General features: G+C 37.8%; 1 protein-coding gene across 5 annotated transcripts in view; it reads right to left on the bottom strand.

The window, feature by feature from the left end:
* The window catches only part of igsf9ba (immunoglobulin superfamily, member 9Ba), a 102266-nt gene that overhangs the window by 4878 nt on the left and 79372 nt on the right, over positions 1 to 18016 (bottom strand). The window contains exons 13-20 of one of the 5 annotated variants that reach the window (XM_038303355.1): positions 16618 to 16793; positions 14746 to 14972; positions 14518 to 14602; positions 14256 to 14420; positions 12350 to 12395; positions 11620 to 11706; positions 6241 to 7860; positions 2836 to 2881 (exon numbers count right to left, since the gene is read on the bottom strand). In XM_038303355.1, the coding sequence (XP_038159283.1) occupies positions 2836 to 2881; positions 6241 to 7860; positions 11620 to 11706; positions 12350 to 12395; positions 14256 to 14420; positions 14518 to 14602; positions 14746 to 14972; positions 16618 to 16793 (2452 nt within the window). The remainder of the gene's footprint in view (positions 1 to 2835; positions 2882 to 6240; positions 7861 to 11619; positions 11707 to 12349; positions 12396 to 14255; positions 14421 to 14517; positions 14603 to 14745; positions 14973 to 16617; positions 16794 to 18016) is intronic. The other 4 variants (XM_038303350.1, XM_038303351.1, XM_038303352.1 and 1 more) reach the window with 4 other exon arrangements.

Genomic DNA, 18016 nt, shown 5'->3' with positions numbered 1-18016 from the left:
TTAAATTAAAGGCTCGTTAGATTCCAGCAATTTGGGACTATTTATCTATATAATGTACTAAAATATTTCAACACAATAGTTCAGCTATTGTTAAAAGCAATGCAATGGCCAAAGGTGTACAAATTACAACACAGAGCCAAGGGGGCTGTGTCTACAAAGATTTGTGAGAAAGTAATATGCTGGTGAAGATTCTCAGTCATCCAGATCATAGTCATTCCAAAAAATTATGTTTTTAAATTAGGTTTAATAATCATTCAATTAGTTGAATTGATTGATTATTATGAATCTAAAGTTACTGGAATCACTGGAGTTGAATCTGTGTTTGCTGAGGCTTGTAATGAGCAGAGGTTGCCACTTGTTGCAGATTAAATAGCTGAAGACTTTTAGATTTTAACTGACTTTTAGATTAATTCGGGGTCAGTAAGTTTTAGGGAATAGCTTTCCATTTGCTAGAAGCTGCATCTAAAGACGTGGATGAGCCTGTTCACTTTGGAGACGCTTGACTTGCACACACAGAGTACTAACCTTAAGATAAGGAAAGTGGAAACAGGCAATGTCCAACACAATCTCTGACCTCACAAATGTGCTTCTAAAGGAATCCTCTCAAATTCCCATAATCACACTTTTAAACTTTGAGGAAAAATATTTACTACATAGACTGGCTACTGGACAAAATGGAAGGAGAAAGTGACAAAAAGCCAGAGTATAGTTAATGGATGAGGGCCTGGAGCCCAGAGAAGACGAAATATAAATGCTACATTATACTAGGGCTGCAAATAGAAATAATTTTGATAAATGATTAATCTTTCAATTGTTTATTTTTTTTTTTATTAATAAGTCAAAACGTTCTTTAAAGATTTTTTTTTTAGAGAGACCTACACCAGGTGAAACTAAAACTTTTTCTACTTGAAAAGTTCTGGATAGAGCATTTTGACAAACAAAATACTTTTTTTCCATCTTAAATATAAATATGAATATATATTTATAGGGTTGAAACAATCAGATTTATTGTGATTAACGGATTGTTGAAATAATTGTCAACTACTTTATTAAACAATTAATCATTAACTGGAGGTTAGAGACGGTAAAATATGCCTTTAGCTGACAGAGCGACCCACTGAGAGCGGTAATTATATCTAAATTGGGGAAAAAATATATATATAAACATTTTGCATTCAAGATTTAAATAAATAACGTTTTTATCTGTCAATATGCTCTAAAACCCCAGCAGTGCAAAAGTTTTATTTTCACCTGGTTTAATTTTCTAAAAAAATTTCCAGGAACTTTTTGCCATCCGATTATTAATCGTTTAATCAAAACAATAATCCACAGATTAATCAATCTGCAAATGAATTGTTAGTTGCAGCCTTAATATTTTACAGTTGTGGTAAAATTACTTCTATAAGTGGGTTTCTTTAACAGCTAAACAAATATTTAAGAATCTCTATACTCCAGTTAAATTTGAATCTGTTGCTACATTAGTTAATGATTATTTCAATAATATATTAATCATGAATAATCCGATTAGTTGTTTCAGCCTAAGATTATACTCCATTTCAGATTATCTTCTATCGGAGACTCACCAAGCAAATAATAAACCTGCCCCCCAACACACAAGTAAGTAAATCCTTTGACACATTTCAGAGGACTGCCAACCCCTTCAAATAGGTGTTTTTTTCTATCAATGAAAAATGAATTGAACAGGGATTATTTTCATTCAATGAGGAATACAGGCCTGATTCCTGAATAGAATCACTTAAATCAGCACAGGGAGAAATCATACGAAACTTAAGTATCTTGACTTTCATATTCTGTTCTTTGTAAAGCTGTGTCCTATAAAGAAGCACTTTAAATGTGTAATCTATCTCAATAGGCAAATAAAACTGCACAACATCACAAATCTAATAAGGCCACATGTCTGAATACTAACAAATTCAAAACTTGATATAATGCTGCGATTATGTCAAGTGTTTGAATCAAAAAAGTAGTGCATTAGAAAGGGAGAGGAACACAAAGCTTTATAGATGCTGTCCAGAATTTGTCACTGTGGAGAGAAAGATCGAGAGTCGTTAGCAAAGGGGGGAGGGGGAGAGACAAATCTGACAAACAGTCCCGTACAGAAGAAAAAAAACATAAAATCATTTTAAGATCAACTGTGTGCGGAAGCCATAGTGTGTTAAAATGTAGTACATTTCCATACAGACACTATACAGCACACTTTCATCAACATGAACACTGCGTACAAAGGCTTCACCATGCTGACGGGAGGAGATGGCAGGAAGAGCAAATGGCCGTCAAAGGACGAGTTACATGACAGGAGGAGGAGATGGCCATTAAAAAACGGTCACATGACAGAAAGAACGAAAGCACTCAGGACAACAGATGTAACAGAGAATTTAGTTTGAGATTTGTTGTTATTTGTTTGGTTAAAAAGAGAGTTTAAAGAATGCATGCATGGCATTTTGCACATGGAACGAAACTTTAAAGGGGAATACTCCAGTCTGTTTTTTTAAGTTCATCCTCTACTGATTCAAGCCTTTAATTTTCTCCCTTTTTTCACTGTAGGGATTGAATAATGTATTCATACTACATTCATTTCAAATCAAAATTCTTATTCTGTTTAAACGAGTCTTCAAACTCAATTAAAACAGGCTACCCCACAGCAGGCTAAAACTGTGTAGACAAATATGTCCGGCGGCCATGATTACCATTACTGTTCCCTGCTTGAATCCAGCACAGAGGCACAATCCAAAGTGTTTCCCCTTTAAAGAAGAGAGTGATTAGAGCCCTCCCCCTGCTGACCCCTCCCCTCTCAGACATGGGTCCGACCCTTACCTATTGTGGCGTAGGGGACCGGGTCACAACAACGCTGCCAAGATAGCTGAGATCAATCAAAAACAAATCAGGTAAGACCCTTACCCTCTACAAAGCAGCAGCCTTATAAGCTACTCTCTCTTAATGGCCAGTGATAATGTAGAAGCAGGAATCAGCTGTTTGAGCTCAGGTGAGGTCCTGGTTGCTAGGTCAGTGAGGTGGGGGTAAGGGGGCTCAGGTTTGTGGACAGAAAAGAAACTCGCTGGAAAATACACATTAACCTAAAAAAAAAAAAAAGGTTCTGTGTTTCATTATCTATACAGCGCCTTGCAAACACTTTCAAACCTGTTAAAATATTTTATGTTTTGTCATCATTCAACCACAAACCCTGAAAAAAAAAAAATCTATTTATATTTTACATAAATGTCCAAACCAAGAAATGCACACGAGGAATGGGGATTTTTGGTATGTTTTTGAAAAAAAAAAAAATCAACACAAGATGATGGTGCCACCACCATGTTTCAGAAACACAATTTGCTCCTGCATGGTTCAAAAAAAGGAAAGGGCATGGTAAAAATAAAATGTTTAAAGACATGATCTTCTATCCATATTACCTACAACTCTAGAATAAATTAAACAAGCAGCCAATGTGCTCTTGGAGGAGCTGCAGAGATCCACATCTTTTAAATCTCTTTACCTTAATGATACAGTGAACAGAAGAAAGATACTGTTCAAAGAAAACTCCACGTAGTCCAATTAATAGTTTGCCTCAAGCCAAGTAGGGAACACTGTAAACCAGTGTGTTTCCTGTCTATATTTAAAATTATCTGTCTGACAATAAACAAACTAAGAAAAAATGTACCATCAATACACCATCCCAGTAATGAAACATGGTGGTGGCAGCATCATGATGTCAGGTTAGTTTTTATCAGCGCAAAATCATCGTACAAAGCATTGACTATAGAGTACAAATTAGGAATTTTCTTTGTGAAAAGTTTTTAAAAGCACGTAGGGCTTTTTTTTTTTTTTTTTTTTACTTTATAGTTATTTTATACTTTGCAATTATCCCCTACACAGCATTTCTATAAAACACATCATTGTTTGTGGCTGTCAAATGTAAAAAATAAATAAATCAACAGGTATGACTAGTTTTGCAAGACACTTATAGGGGCACGGTCATCTAAGTATATGTTGCTATGCCTCTGATAAACTGGAACATCTTTAGAAATTATTTACTTGAAAGACACAGCATTCTATTCATTGCTTTATTTATATATTGCCCAACTAACTTTCTTTATTTGAAAAGAATGCATTATTTAATTGGTTATTGTTTAATTCATTCTGCAGGAAATCACTCATCCTGTCTTTTAAATGTATCTTTTTAACCACAGATTATTGCAAATAACACTTCTAAGGACCTGGGAAGTGTTTTACAATGCAAAAGTGATCTTCTCTGTGGAAGCTGGCTCAACAAAACCTTAAACTATGCTCTTTAATAGTAGGTTACTTTGCTAATTCAGGATTTGTGCTACTTCTTAATTAAACCTTGATAAAGGTGTAACAGATTAAACATCTCTTGTTTAAGAACAAACAAATCTATTCAAATTATTTAGGTATTTAATTAGAGACATTTTTTATTTCCTAATCAAAGTCAGAAGTTTACATACAGACAGATTGACCTGCCTACTGTTATGTCTTTTTAAGTTTCTGGTCTTAATTCACAATAGTTGAGTTATTTTAAGGCACATCTGTGGGCATTTTTAAGGCAACATGTCTGTCTTGTTCTAGGAGTTGGAGGGGGTTTGTTTGTTATCTGCAGCAGGCTTCGGAACGAAGGCAGGGTAAATTCTTAAAATGTCTCCAGTCCATTAGAAGGGGAACACAGAAATGCAAGGGGAAAATAATGGTTGAAGGTGCTAGGCAAGGTTGACATCATTATACAGAGGTATAAAAATGGGAATATTCAGTCATAACAACATCAGAAAGGAGATGAGCTCTGTGTCCCAGAGCTAAAAGTAATGTGAACTTTTATTTTGATTTTGGATTGTGGTAGAAGTTCATTTCCATCAAAGCTCATTGTGTGCTGCATCAAAATTGGCTGAAAGGCTACTCTGAAAGAAAGAAGCATTTCCTCAGCATGAGAAGTGATCTCACTGTTTTTCTTTTAGTGACCAATACCTCATTTTATAGGTATATCCAATGGACTGATGAAACTCAGGAGTTTAGAGGACATGACATTCATTAAAGTTGAATAAGATGGGGTCATGGTGTGGGGGTAGAATAGGAGACTGGTATAGATGAAGATACATTTTGGAGGTAAATGGGTCCTCCATATGGCCATACATCATAGATAGACAACAGATCTTACTCAGTTCTATTAAGGGTAATGGGCTAAAATTCCAGAAACTATCGTGAGATGCTTGATGAAGGGTAGCCATATTTAAGACAAGTCATACAATTCAAAGGGCAAGTCCACAAAAATCTAAGTCAATGTAGGTAAACTTCTGAATTTGTTACAAATCTTTTTGAAACAGATCTCATTATTTTGGCGTTTAACAAATAGCAATTTTTGATAATCCTAATTTATCTAAAATAGTAAGAAAAAAAAATGGTCAGAAGTCAGGGAAAAAAATGGTTTTACTTTTATGTATAGTGTAACTAAATACTGTATACGGTTCTATAAAATAAGCAAAAAAATGAAATGAGAAAAAAAACAAGTTAAATAAATAAAAATAATGCATCCTGAATAAACAAAAAAATGTTTCAGATGTCCTAATAACCAAATAATATATTAAAAAAAATTTAAATGCCGCGCTCCTCTAAAAAGAAATTAGTTAAATGGGGGAAAAAAGGAACAACTGAATGTCCTGCCGATGGAAATTAAAATATGTCAAATCCCAGACTAGGAACAATCTTTGTCATTAATAAACTAAGCGTACCCAAATCATATTATTTAATTAATTATTAATTATTTAATTTCACTACGGTCACTAATGAATTAGATCAAACTGAAGCTACATTTTCTTCTTTCAAATGCTTAAATAAATACATCATAACGAAACGATAAAATCTAGTAGTTTAGTATACTTTCAAAAACTAAGAAGCAGTACTACCAATATTTCGATTTTATTATTTACATGTGTTTGTTAATAAAACAAAGTATTAATCTGAATTTTGTACTGACATCCTAGTAAATTACCTAGATAGAAAACAGATAGTTTTTTTAAACTTTCAGTGTGTGCTAAATGCAATTACATGCCTTCTGCATATTGGAGTGAATATGCATCATAAAGTTTACTAAACTGAAACACCGAGGCAAAAATTTGGAAAAATACATATTTTAAAAGAAGTGATCAGACAAGGAGAAAAGCCTCCTTAAAAAAAAAAATAAATAAAATGTATCGTCTACATGAATGGATCACCTACCCTGAGGCTGAGATCTGGAGCTGGGAGGGCTCTGAGGGTAGCATCTCCTCCTCTGTCCGTCTCTGGGATGGCCTCTGCCCAAAAACATCCCTGCCCTCTGGAGGGGGAGAGGGGGACTGAGAAGGGTAACTGGCTGCAGTGGAGGCATAGGACATGGGGTAACTGGGGCTGGGCTGCTTGGCGCCCTGACTCTGAGTGGGAGAGGCAGTCAGCGAGGATCTCCGAGAGAAGCTAACAGTGGCTGAGGGCTGCAGGGTGATCTCGGGCATCTCCAGAGACCGAGAGGTACGGAGGATGCCGTGACGTGGAGGGGGTCTCACTAGAATATCTGGGGAACCTGGTTGGGTGCTGAGTGGGCTCTGGGAGAGTGGAGAAAGACGGGAGGGTTGTAGTACTAGTGGGGGTAGGCTGGGGTCTGCCCGGCGCCCTGCCCTCGGGCTGAGCCAAGACTGAGGGCTACTACTGGGGGCTGTGCTTGGGCTCCCTGCACGGGCTGCCGGGTCAGGGTAAGGCAACACTGGTACACCCACACCGTGGGCCGTGTGTCTGAGCTGGCCGAGACTCTGGGCCTGTTGCATAGCTAAACGCCTAACTGGAGGCCCTGGGGGCCTGTCTCTGCCTGGTGGAGCCACAGGGACCTCCAGCTGCAGGAGTCCAGGGCTCGTTGGATCCCTAAGGGGTGGAAGGTGCAGGCGACTAGGGGGGAGAGTATGGGGAGGGTATGGGGGTGGGTCAGGGAGGTCCTGGGGGTGATGTAGGGGATGGTGAGGTGGGTATATGAACCTTGGGCCCTCTAGGCCCAGAAAGGGTAACTCATGAGGCTGCCAGCTTTCAGGTGAGCGGAGAGGAGGGCTGTGAGTGTGTGACAGAGAATGGCCAGAGGCAGTGTACTGATGGTGTTCCAATCCTTCACTCTCCTCAGGGATGGAGGGGTAACCGAAGGGCCCCTCAGCTGTGCCTGGTGGTGAGGAAAGAGCGGAGCTACGTGGGCTGATGTCAGGCATGTAGAATGGTGGTGGAATCCCTGATTCAGCACGACTGCCTAGATAACCATAGAACAGGCCCTGGGGAAAGCCCCTGTAGCGGGAGGCTGGGGCCTGCCCTGAGGCGTAAGGTGCGCTGCCCTCTGCAAAGCTCATACCTTCCATGGGCCTGTGTAGGCGAGGGCTGTAGGTGGGGGGCTGCGTTGACTCCAGGCTGGAGGATGTTGGGGAGAGCTGGGGTCGCAGCGTGGGCATGATGGGTGGCAAAGGCCCAGGGTCAAAATCATTCTCTTCGTCCGACTGCCGGAACTCTGGGTACATGTCTGACTCCTCTGCAAAGGGGAAGCCCTGGATTCGGCGGGGAGGCGGACTTGTCTCCATAACAAAGCGGCCATCGGGGCCTCGGCTTATCAGCTCTATAGGCGTGGTGACCTCTGCCTCATGTTTGGACACACTGTATTTCTTGCTGGCTATGGCACGCTTGGTTTTCTTGTAGAAGGAGAGCTCTTTGTCCTTTTCTCTCTGAGGGCTGGGCAGCTTCCTGACGTACAGGCCTGGAGCATGGGAACCTTCTGATGATAGTGAGCGGGGCCGAGATGGAGGGGAGCTCTCTGGACTTATCTTCCCCGACGATAACCTGAAAGAATAATTTAGATAATAATTTAAAGCGCTGGGGTAAATCCTAACAAAGATAAAACTCAAAAGACCTGAGTAAAAATGATTTTTGACACCACAAACCAATACGCATGATTGCACTTTCTAAAGCATGAGACAAAACAAAGCTGGAGCATTGAATTAATGCAGCTTTAACCAACTACATCAAGAAAATAACTACTTTTGCTGATGTGGGGCAACAATAGTGCAGCAACTCTGCAGATCCATTAATTCGACATCTTATTGGAGAAGAGACCTTTTAAACCTGGATGTTACAGGTCTAGCACCCCTAAAAGATATACACTGTGCTTTCCCCAATAATCATTGTGATCAAATCAAATATGTCATTATTTTTCAGGATGAGGCATTGATGCTGTAATCAAATCTTTATTTATTTTAAGGCTTTTTCAGCAATACAGTTAGCAAATGTAAGTCTCTTAGTGCTTTGCAAAAGTATTAATTTTGTTAAGTTAAATTAAAAACTATAAACTAGTTAGGACAGTTCCACAGAAAGTAACTTTTTTTAAATATTAATTTTAAAATGGTGATTAAAAAAAAATATATATATATGTATTTATTTTAATCCTTGGTGAGTTAGTCAGATTGGATGGAAAGCTTCTGTGCCCATCAGTACCGCCAATAGTCCAGTGGACTACCACATTTAAATGCTTTGATCTAAAATGACCCATTGTACTTCTGGCTCTCTGGGGTTAATGTTTAACTGTAAGGTGAAGCTCTACCCCAGCCTCAAGTCTTTTGCAGCCTCAAACTTGTTTTCTTCCAATGTAACTGCATTTAAATGTACCTATCTTTAGATCAAATATGATCAAACTGTCAAAGCAAAGCCAGCATCCACCCAACATGACGCTACCACTGCCATATATCACATTGGGGGATCAGTTGTCACTACTTGGACTCATGGTTGGTGCCTTTCGGGTATTTATACAAATTTTCACGTGTTTTTAGGGGCAGGCAAGAATACATGTGAGCCTGGGATCAATCCCATGGAAATCGGCGTGTGTGAAGGTAAAGTGGTGACCTATTTATACACCATTTTATACAGCATACTTTTCTGTGCACTGCAAGTTTCAAAATGTTTTCCCATTGCTAACTTTTAGTATAAGTATTTAGTATCTGCAGACTTTTAAATGCATGATGACCCAAATTTGTGCAGTGTATACCCATATAACATAATTTTATTGTTAATACACTGTCACAAGTACAGAGCAATGAAATGAATTCTCTGCATTTAACCCATCCCCTTGGGGAGCAGTGGGCTGCCATTGTGCGGCGCCCGGGGAGCAGTGTGGGGTTAAGGGTCTTGCTCAGGGACCCAGAGTGGCAGTCTGTGGGATTGGGGGATCAAACTCACAATCTCAGTATTCAAAGCCCTATGCCCTAACCACTAGGCTGCCACTCAACCATATGGGTTGCTTTAAACATCTTCCTGACTTTCTTATTGACTTATCTTAAACCTTATACTATTTGTTCACAATATGTGGTACTCTTTACGGAGTATTTTTTTCCTTCGGATTTGCGTTCCATTACAGAAGCGCAGTATGTGTACTAGTTATACTATGACTTTAGGCAAATAACTGATTGCATTTGACTTTATGTGGGAGTATTAGGGTAAACAGTTAAATAGAAAGATTTAAAGACATTTTGTTTTTTGTCAAACAATTTGAAAATAAGTTTTTTTTCTTCCATTTCACATTATTGCACATTTAGAATGCTTTGATTTAAGATGGTGCGTTTCATAAAATGTCTGTAAAGTAATATGAAATTTGCAGCTGGAGGTTTGTGTGTATAAAAACAGGTGCAAACTTGATAACACTTCCAAAGCTTCTTCTAAGGTGCAGGTGCAGAATAGCAGGTTGCCTTTATGAATATGCAGAAAATATGCTCATCTTGAGAATGTGAAAGAAATGAGGGGATGAATATGGAAACATGTTTACTTACCCTCCTCAAATCAATATAATCATATCGGAATCTGTTTTTTGCCTCCATAAAGTACTTTGTATGTTTAAAAGTCAGGCGCAAATTTGCACACAACAATGTCTGAAGTCATAGTGTTGAGAAGGAGGGTTGTGTGCAATGGCAGACAATATAGAGAGAGAACAGTTTGTGTGTTTCTGTCAGAAACAACAATGGTAGACGAACAGTAGAGACTTAGCTTCTCTTCTGCAATGACATTTTGGAGCTGCAGGATTAAAGAGCAACATCAGTCTATGGCGAAACACTGTTATGTCAGCATCACACTGAAGAAGTGCCTCTTATATATCCCAGATACGCTGGTGAGGTTTGTAGTGGTCTACTGCATGTTCAATGACAAGGGGGCAAAGTCCTGTTTGCACAAGTGAGATAAAATGGGCTGCAGAAAATCTCGACACAGTGAACCAAAATGGAAAACACAAAATGACTGAGCTTAGACATTATGACATGTTTATTAACAAACAAAACTGAACATTTACAGACACCAGAGAGCAGATAACAATCATAAAAGCCTTTAAGTGAGCAGGGGGGTCTCCTCATTTGCACCTCCCTTATAGATATATATGTGAAGTCCAGTGTAAGTAGTTTATACGTTTTTTAGGTTTCTATTATTGTTATAATTATTACCTCTTATTAAATGAGATTAATTCAATTAATTCATTAATTCATCTTTCTTTAGGCCACTCTGCCCTTTCAAACTTATCATGGTAAAAAATTTGTTTATTATTTAAATGTTATTGATTGCAGCTGCAGTCTTTGTGGATTAACGGGAACACGCTCATAAAGTGCTGTTCTTTTTTCTTTTGTTTGTTTGCAGATGCAATTTAGCACTTCTTATGTGAGATCTTAGTAGATCAGGCCCAATGTGGAAAAGTTCAAATTACCTGAATCCTTTGGCAAGGCAGTGTATCACAGCAAGGCTGAATATTTATTAATGATATGATGTATGCCTCTAAATATTCTATAACTGTTAAAAAAAAAAAATAACTAAAAAGAAACATTGCTTTTGTCGTTTCAGATTTAAGACATTTTTGTTCATGAAGATTTGCAGAGATTGAAGAAGCTGCTTCATCGATTGGACTAAAATGGAAAGCCAAAATAATCACTCTCCAATCAAGCTGTCTGATCAATGAGATGGCTCAATGGAACATATTTGTTTAACCAAGTACAAACAGCACCCCTGTGTTGAGACATTTTAATGCATTAGCTGATGAATATTAAAGTTGTAAAAAAAACAAAAAAAGGCAAGCAGTGGAAGTAAAAACTCCTAACATGGGTTATGGAAAAAAGCATTCTTTTTTTTACTTTAGTCTTTGAATCTTGAATCTGGATATTATCCACTGTCATAGGCCTGTAAAGCGCTGGGCATTTAAAAAGATAATGAAAGATAATGAAAGGTAATAAAAGATATTTCTATCTTTTATTACTAAGAAAGTAATAAAAGATAGAAATAATTCTTTTAAGTAGAGAATTCAGGTTTAAAGTCTATCTGGATTCTTTATTCTTATAGGTAAAGAAAAGGTGGTATCAGCTATACATGTTAGTGCATATCCACAGTATTGTATTGTACGTGCAACATATCTAGTGTAATCTTCTCCCAGTATGGTGTAAGGGGATGTGCATGCAGTAATGCTTGACTACATCTAAAAGAAATCACTGTCAAATGATAGTTTCTAAGCATTGCTTTAACCATGCAGCCAAGCCAGTGCAAGGCAGCACACTCTGGATTTCTGTGCAGGCAGGCACTCACAGGGGGCTGGCCGGAGGGGGCAAGAAACTGCTCCTGGCAGGCTCGTCCCAGCAGGGCTCTACCCCTGGCAAGGGGGTGAGAGGAGGCCTGCGATGGGAGACAAACAACACGGGCCGGGTTCATTTCTAACTATGCTATTTGAATGAAGCACTAGGTGCAAACTGCCAGACTTGCCTTCACCTTTTTATAAAGATATAAGGACAGGGAAGTGGAACTGATTATTTTGGTCAATATAAATTCATAAACAAACTGGAATGAGATTTTGAGACATATTAATGTTCAGAACGGACCTTGTTTTGAGCCTGAAATGCAGTCATACATGTACAAAGAATTTACAATGTGACAAATACACTCAGAACTGATACAGTACAATGTACAAGACCATTAAACACGACAATCATGCAAGAAGCAGACAGTGGTTTGAGGTTAAAAAATACAGATGAAAAGAAAAATCAAAACACATACAGCAGCTTGTGCTTAAAATGCTAACTGTGCTGCTATAAACTAAACAAATTTGCCTATGATCTGCAGGTGATCACAACTGTAAATGTTCTTCTACACTGACAAGAAACCTTAACATCATCATAGGTTTCATTTTCAATTTAAACCGACTTATAATCAGCATTAACCTGCGACTTATTTCAGCTGTATGTCTTGTGCATGCATGGCACCAACGGAAAGTTGTTGCCACCTCAGGCAGATGCAGGAGCTTTAAGGCATCTTTACTTACGGTGACTCAATGCTTTTCCTGAAGTGTGTCACTGACAAGGGAGGGTCTGAGAGGACAAACAGATTTAAAATTAGTTTTCAGCAGCAAAAATAGAAACAAGAAACTTGGATATTTAAGAAAAATGATAGATACGGTATATATAGTATACAAAAATGAGAGAAAAGATGACCCAAAGTAACCTTAAATTGTAGTAATGATCATAAATAAAAATGCTTTTAATCAGTTTTAGAAACCATGAGGATTTTTAAGCTATTGATATCACCAAAACACAAAAATTGCAGTAAGTTTCTAAGATTAAAATTTTTTTGCATCAATAATAAATAATTAAAATTCAGTTAGGATTACAAGAACAAAAGAAAACTAAAAGGGGCAATTAATGCATTTAAGAATGGATTTTGCTAATCAGTCTATTTACTAAAGATATAATTTAGTTAAAAACCATCACATGAAATATGAATTCAATTAGAGTCAGAATTAAGTTGCTAATGCTGATAGTATTACACGCAGTAGTCCTAAAAGTCTAGAAAGGGAAATAGTGTTTTGGGAATTTAAATAAATGGATAAAAAATTTTGAATTTAGTTGTTTCTTTGGAGTTTAAAAAGATTGGCTTTAGCAACTCATTTTTGGTTCTAATATCCATCTAATGTCCATGTGGTGTTTAAACAGCTAAGTGAGATATAGCATTCATAACATCCAGTGTTTCTATATATACTGTTTTTTTTTTTTATTTGCAAAAATTGCATTTAACAGATTCAGATTTCCACAGTTTCTATCAACCTGGATATTGTAATAACCAATTTTTAACTTTAAACACTGTGTTGTTTTATTATCTGTGAGACTTAAAGATTAAACAAGCTTTTCATGTTTTAAACAATAAGGCCTTTTTCACAGCTATTTTGACTAACTTACAGTTGCTTAGTCTATTTATTGTTTATTTTATTTTTTTTATTTAACCTTTATTTAACCAGGAAGTCCCTTGAGATGGAAATCTCTTTTTCGAGGGAGACCTGGCCAAGAAGGCATTTTATAATTAAAATGTGCAATTTGAATGCAACATGAAGTATTTTTGCCAGACTCACTTTTGCCCGAATTTTAGGTTAAGTCCAGATGTAATCAGGGGAACTTTTCAGTCTGTTTTTATATAATCTATTTTTTATATAATTTTATTTTATTATTTTATTTAAAATAATAATAATAATAAAAACTAGATATGTTGCAATTCTAAAAAAAAAATGTTTGTCCTTTTGAAACCTGAAAGTGAAAAAAGTCTCGACAATTAATAATTTTCCATTCACCTTCTCCCGTTTTTTAACGGTGATTTAATCTGTTTTTCATATTGAATTTTGAATCTTGCATGGGCATTATTTAAACACAGCAAACCGTTCAATATGAAACAAAATCATTCATCGCAATCACACATCAGGAGGGTTGCCAGGCCTGTTTTTGACCTGGTGGTGAAAGTTACTTCCTAGGTTCTCTGGTTTTTTTATTCTCTAACTAAAGAATTTTTGACAGCTGGCACTACCAGAAGAGGAGACATAAGCGCTGATCCCTCAGTTAGAAGAGAACTATTTTTTTGTCCACAGAATTCTTAGACTCAGAGGGACCAAAAAAATAATCTTTGGCTTGAGCTCTAATAACTATATTTTCTGTGATATTTTGTCACTAAAGGTTTTCTTAATATTAAACATTTGCAATTCAGCATAACACATTAATCAATATATAAAGCTATGAATAAATACTAAAAAAATTATTTAAAAATTTCATTTTCTGGCTTTTAAATAGTCAAAATCCGATTAATCAGAAGAAGCTGACATATAAGCACAGTCTATTAGAAAAGCTTGTGTTTAGCACATGTGTTTGCATACACAACACATACATTAGTATTAGTTAAGAGAATCCAACCTGGTTTACGCTTGAGTTTTCGACGGTGCTGTTTATTAACGAAGCAGGCAGCAAGAGTGCTAAAGAGTACCGCCGCTGCCAGAAAAGAGATGGTCGCCACGACGCCTGCCACCACAGGGCGTGCCAGCCCCTCTTCGGGCAACTCTGGAGCAGGGAAGGGGTCTGCTGAGGCCGCCAAGGAGATAGAAAGTTGTTAGAGGCGCAAGACCTAAAAAAGAGAGTCCTCATAAGGGGCAAAGCATCGCTGTGTAAGAACCCTGACCTGTGCTGGAAACTCCTACTACATTGCTGCTCTCGCTGATAAGGTCATCCATGACCGCAATCACCCGAAACTCATACCAGGACTCCTGTTACAGTCGTGAAACAAACATACATTGTTAAATGTCTTTAGTAGAAATCCAAAGATTTCTTTGCTGTCTCATGCTATCTTCAACTTTTTTGCAGGGGGAAAAAGAGATACAAGCACCAAGGCACTCATCTTCAAACTGACCTGGACCAGGTCTCTTGCTACAAGCTCAGTCTCAGTGGATGGGATTAAGTCATCAAGAACCTCCCACTTCTCCCCGAGGCGGAACTCCATGATATATCGGTCAATAGGTGAGGAGTGGTTAGCTGGGGGTAGCCATGTAAGGAGGACACCATGCTGCGTGCGGTTGGCTGTGAGGCACCGTGGTGGAGTAAGAAGCACCAGAGGTTCAGCGGTACCCAGAGGAGAGCCTGTAAAGACATACACTTTTAGCATTCTGTTTTTAAAACAGTCTTGTTGATATTGTTAAAATTAAATAAAACACCGAAATTGTGAGGTCTGTGGAAGTAAACCAACATGCAAACAGGCAGACAGAAGGAACAAGATAAGTTCATTCTAGCAGCCTAGTGTGAAACAATGCGTAGTAAACAATGTTCCCCCATGAAGAAAGAATCAAATGGAACCATACTAACAGAACATGGCGAAGATGAAAACAAAAATGTGGAAACAACATGAATAATGCAACAGATGAAACAAAACATGATCAGAACTAAAATAAATAAAAAAAAACTGAATATAATGACCTAAGAATACACTAGAAAGCTCAACACTAACAAATATGAGCAACAAGATTTGGATAAGACATAAACTAAAAATAAAGATATCAAATACAAACAAAAAACAAAGACTTCAAATTCTGACATAAATATTACAACATAAATTGTTTGGAGGGTGACTTGAGAGTCGTTTTTTAAAGTGTGCTTTAAGCTTGACTGGCAATACCTTTCTTTTCCTTTCAGTAACTAAGGCAGTAATTATTTCTTAACCTCTTAAAACGGAAACTGTCTGGGTTTTACCAACGTATTGAGTAAAGAAGAATTCAAAAACTAAAGTCAGAAGAACAAGAGGGTTTAAAGTTTCAATAGTCATAGAAAGAAGGTGTAATCAAGTAAACTCCATCAGATAAAAAAGGAAGGTTCAGAGAGTTAATATGACTACATCATTTTTGGATGAAACATGGAAAAAAACTATATTCTACAAACAAAAATGTTGTCTTTAAGAAATGCTGGGGAAAAAATAAAACACTTATTTAATATTCAATTCTTTATCAAAACATATTTACGACAAAAATTAAACTTGGTTTAAGGCTAAGTTTTGGTCACTATCATGTCACAAGGTGCAGCTATGCTTTATTTTCAGCTCGCAGAAAAAATGTAACATTTTTGTAAAAAGGTGTCAAAAAGATTTTTAAAAAAGTTCAGTTCTCAGAAAAAATCGTTTTATTTTGAATTAGGGAAAATCTTGACCAGCTGAATAAATGTTTGAGTTCAACAAATCCACAGTGTTGCCTAGAAGCATCTTAAAAGTTTATTTTGGGTTTTTAGACTGATTACATTACTGCGCTGAACTGTCCTAATTCTCTCTGAGAAATGACAGTTTTTAACTTTTTTGAGACCGGACAACTTTTTTCCTAAGACTTCAGGATGTCCTAAAATATACACACTACACATGCTTTTCTATAGTGGACTTTAGCTAACGTGTTTGTGTGAGGTCTAGTCGCTCATTTATTTTGGTACTTCTTATTACTTTTTATCAGCATCAAACAGACTTTGTTAGCAGTAACAAATGAAGTGCATCATAGAAAGTACAATAAGAACCCATAGAAGTCATTGAAACATAAAACTGATTTTTATGCTGACAATGTTAAAGCAAATTAGCCATTGAAGCCAAAATCTTCTTTAAATAGCAGCAGTTGAAACAACATCAAGGATATTTTTTTTTTTACTTCCAGAGGGCAGCAAGTATGCTACTGAGCTCAGTTATACTATAAAAATGAAACTGACAGCCTCTACTTTATGCTCAGCAATTAAACGACCTTTAATCAGGAGAGCCAACCTGCGGTGGTGACCGTCACAACTTCGCTGAATGGACCTGTGCCCAGTTTGTTTTGAGCCAACACACTGAACTGGTACTCTGTCCCAGGCTCCAACCCTGGCACCACCAACCAGGTCTGAGCACCAGAAACAGGCATCGAATGCCAGTCATGAGGACCAAAGTCTGTTCTCTTAGACCTGAGAACAGAAACACAAAAAGAAGAGTACTTTAAAAATGGGGTAATATATTGTACTAATTAAAAAAAAATGGGACCACATCAAATTCATTGGTTTTGAACCTTTACATTTAAAGGTATAGTGGAGGGTTTTTTTTTGTGAATGTTTGAAAAGACCCACCCACTGCACTTAAAGAAAATGCACATGCACAACCCTGTACCCACTCCCAAGAGGGAATGTCTATTAAAAGTGTGCGAGAGCGTGCACCAGCCCATTTCTCCTCGTGCACGCTCTGTTTAAAAGTTGCTGTTTGCATAACTCAAAAAAGCGTACTTTCCAAAAGAAGATTTGCAATTTTTCCACCATGTCAGGGCGTTTCTCAATTCAAGTCCGTTCTTGGCGAGAACCCAGGAAGATCGGACTTGACGAGAACGCGAGCACGCAAGCACGTATGTGTATTGGAGCAGAAGCGTACTCGTGATGTCATCACAGGCAACGTTGTTTAGCATTTCTTTAACAGTCAAAACTATTTATTCCCTACACAAAACATTTTGAAAACAATATTTTTAATTTCTAAAGCTTAAAAAACATTTTAAAAAATTACCGAACCGCAAAAAACCGCCATCAGAACGAGCGGTAGTTCACACATAACTAGACCGAGAGAAGTGCACTACAGACGGGGTAAATTTAGCCCTGGCTGCGGTTACCCTCGGAGGTCTGCTGGTCACTCTGGTCCGCTCAACGTCGGACTTTTTTTTTTTTATTTCGCACTAACTCTGTAAACAGACCACACAGGGAGGCTTAAATGTATAATGTTATCGCCTCAAACGATTTCAAAACGTACCTTTGAAGAACAACAGCAGCAGAAAAGGGAATGTTTAACTTAACACTGTGAGCGCTGTCTCGAATCAAGCTGCGGCCGCGGGGCATTCTGGGGAAGCGGTCAGTCTGAAGAACGCACAAGTCTGCTCTGATGCATGCTCGATAAAGAGGGCGGGGCGAGAACAACATCCGGGGATTTGATGCGTTCTCGATCTGGCGTTCTTGAGAATTGGAACGGTACTCGGGCTGAGGCTGATGACGTGTCACGAGTACACGAGCACACGAGAACGCTCAAGAACGCATATTGAGAAACGCCCTCAGACTCACCACCGGTAAGTGAAAATGGGGACGACCGCGTAGGCGGCCTTACGTAAACAAATCACCAGAATGATTGACAATTAGGAGGACCACTTATTTTGATG

This window comes from Cyprinodon tularosa, unplaced genomic scaffold (genome assembly GCF_016077235.1).
Source record: "Cyprinodon tularosa strain WSP-4 unplaced genomic scaffold, ASM1607723v1 ctg51, whole genome shotgun sequence".
NCBI lineage: Eukaryota > Metazoa > Chordata > Actinopteri > Cyprinodontiformes > Cyprinodontidae > Cyprinodon > Cyprinodon tularosa.
Note: the sequence above shows the minus strand (reverse complement) of the source record. Positions and strands in the feature narration are given on the sequence as shown.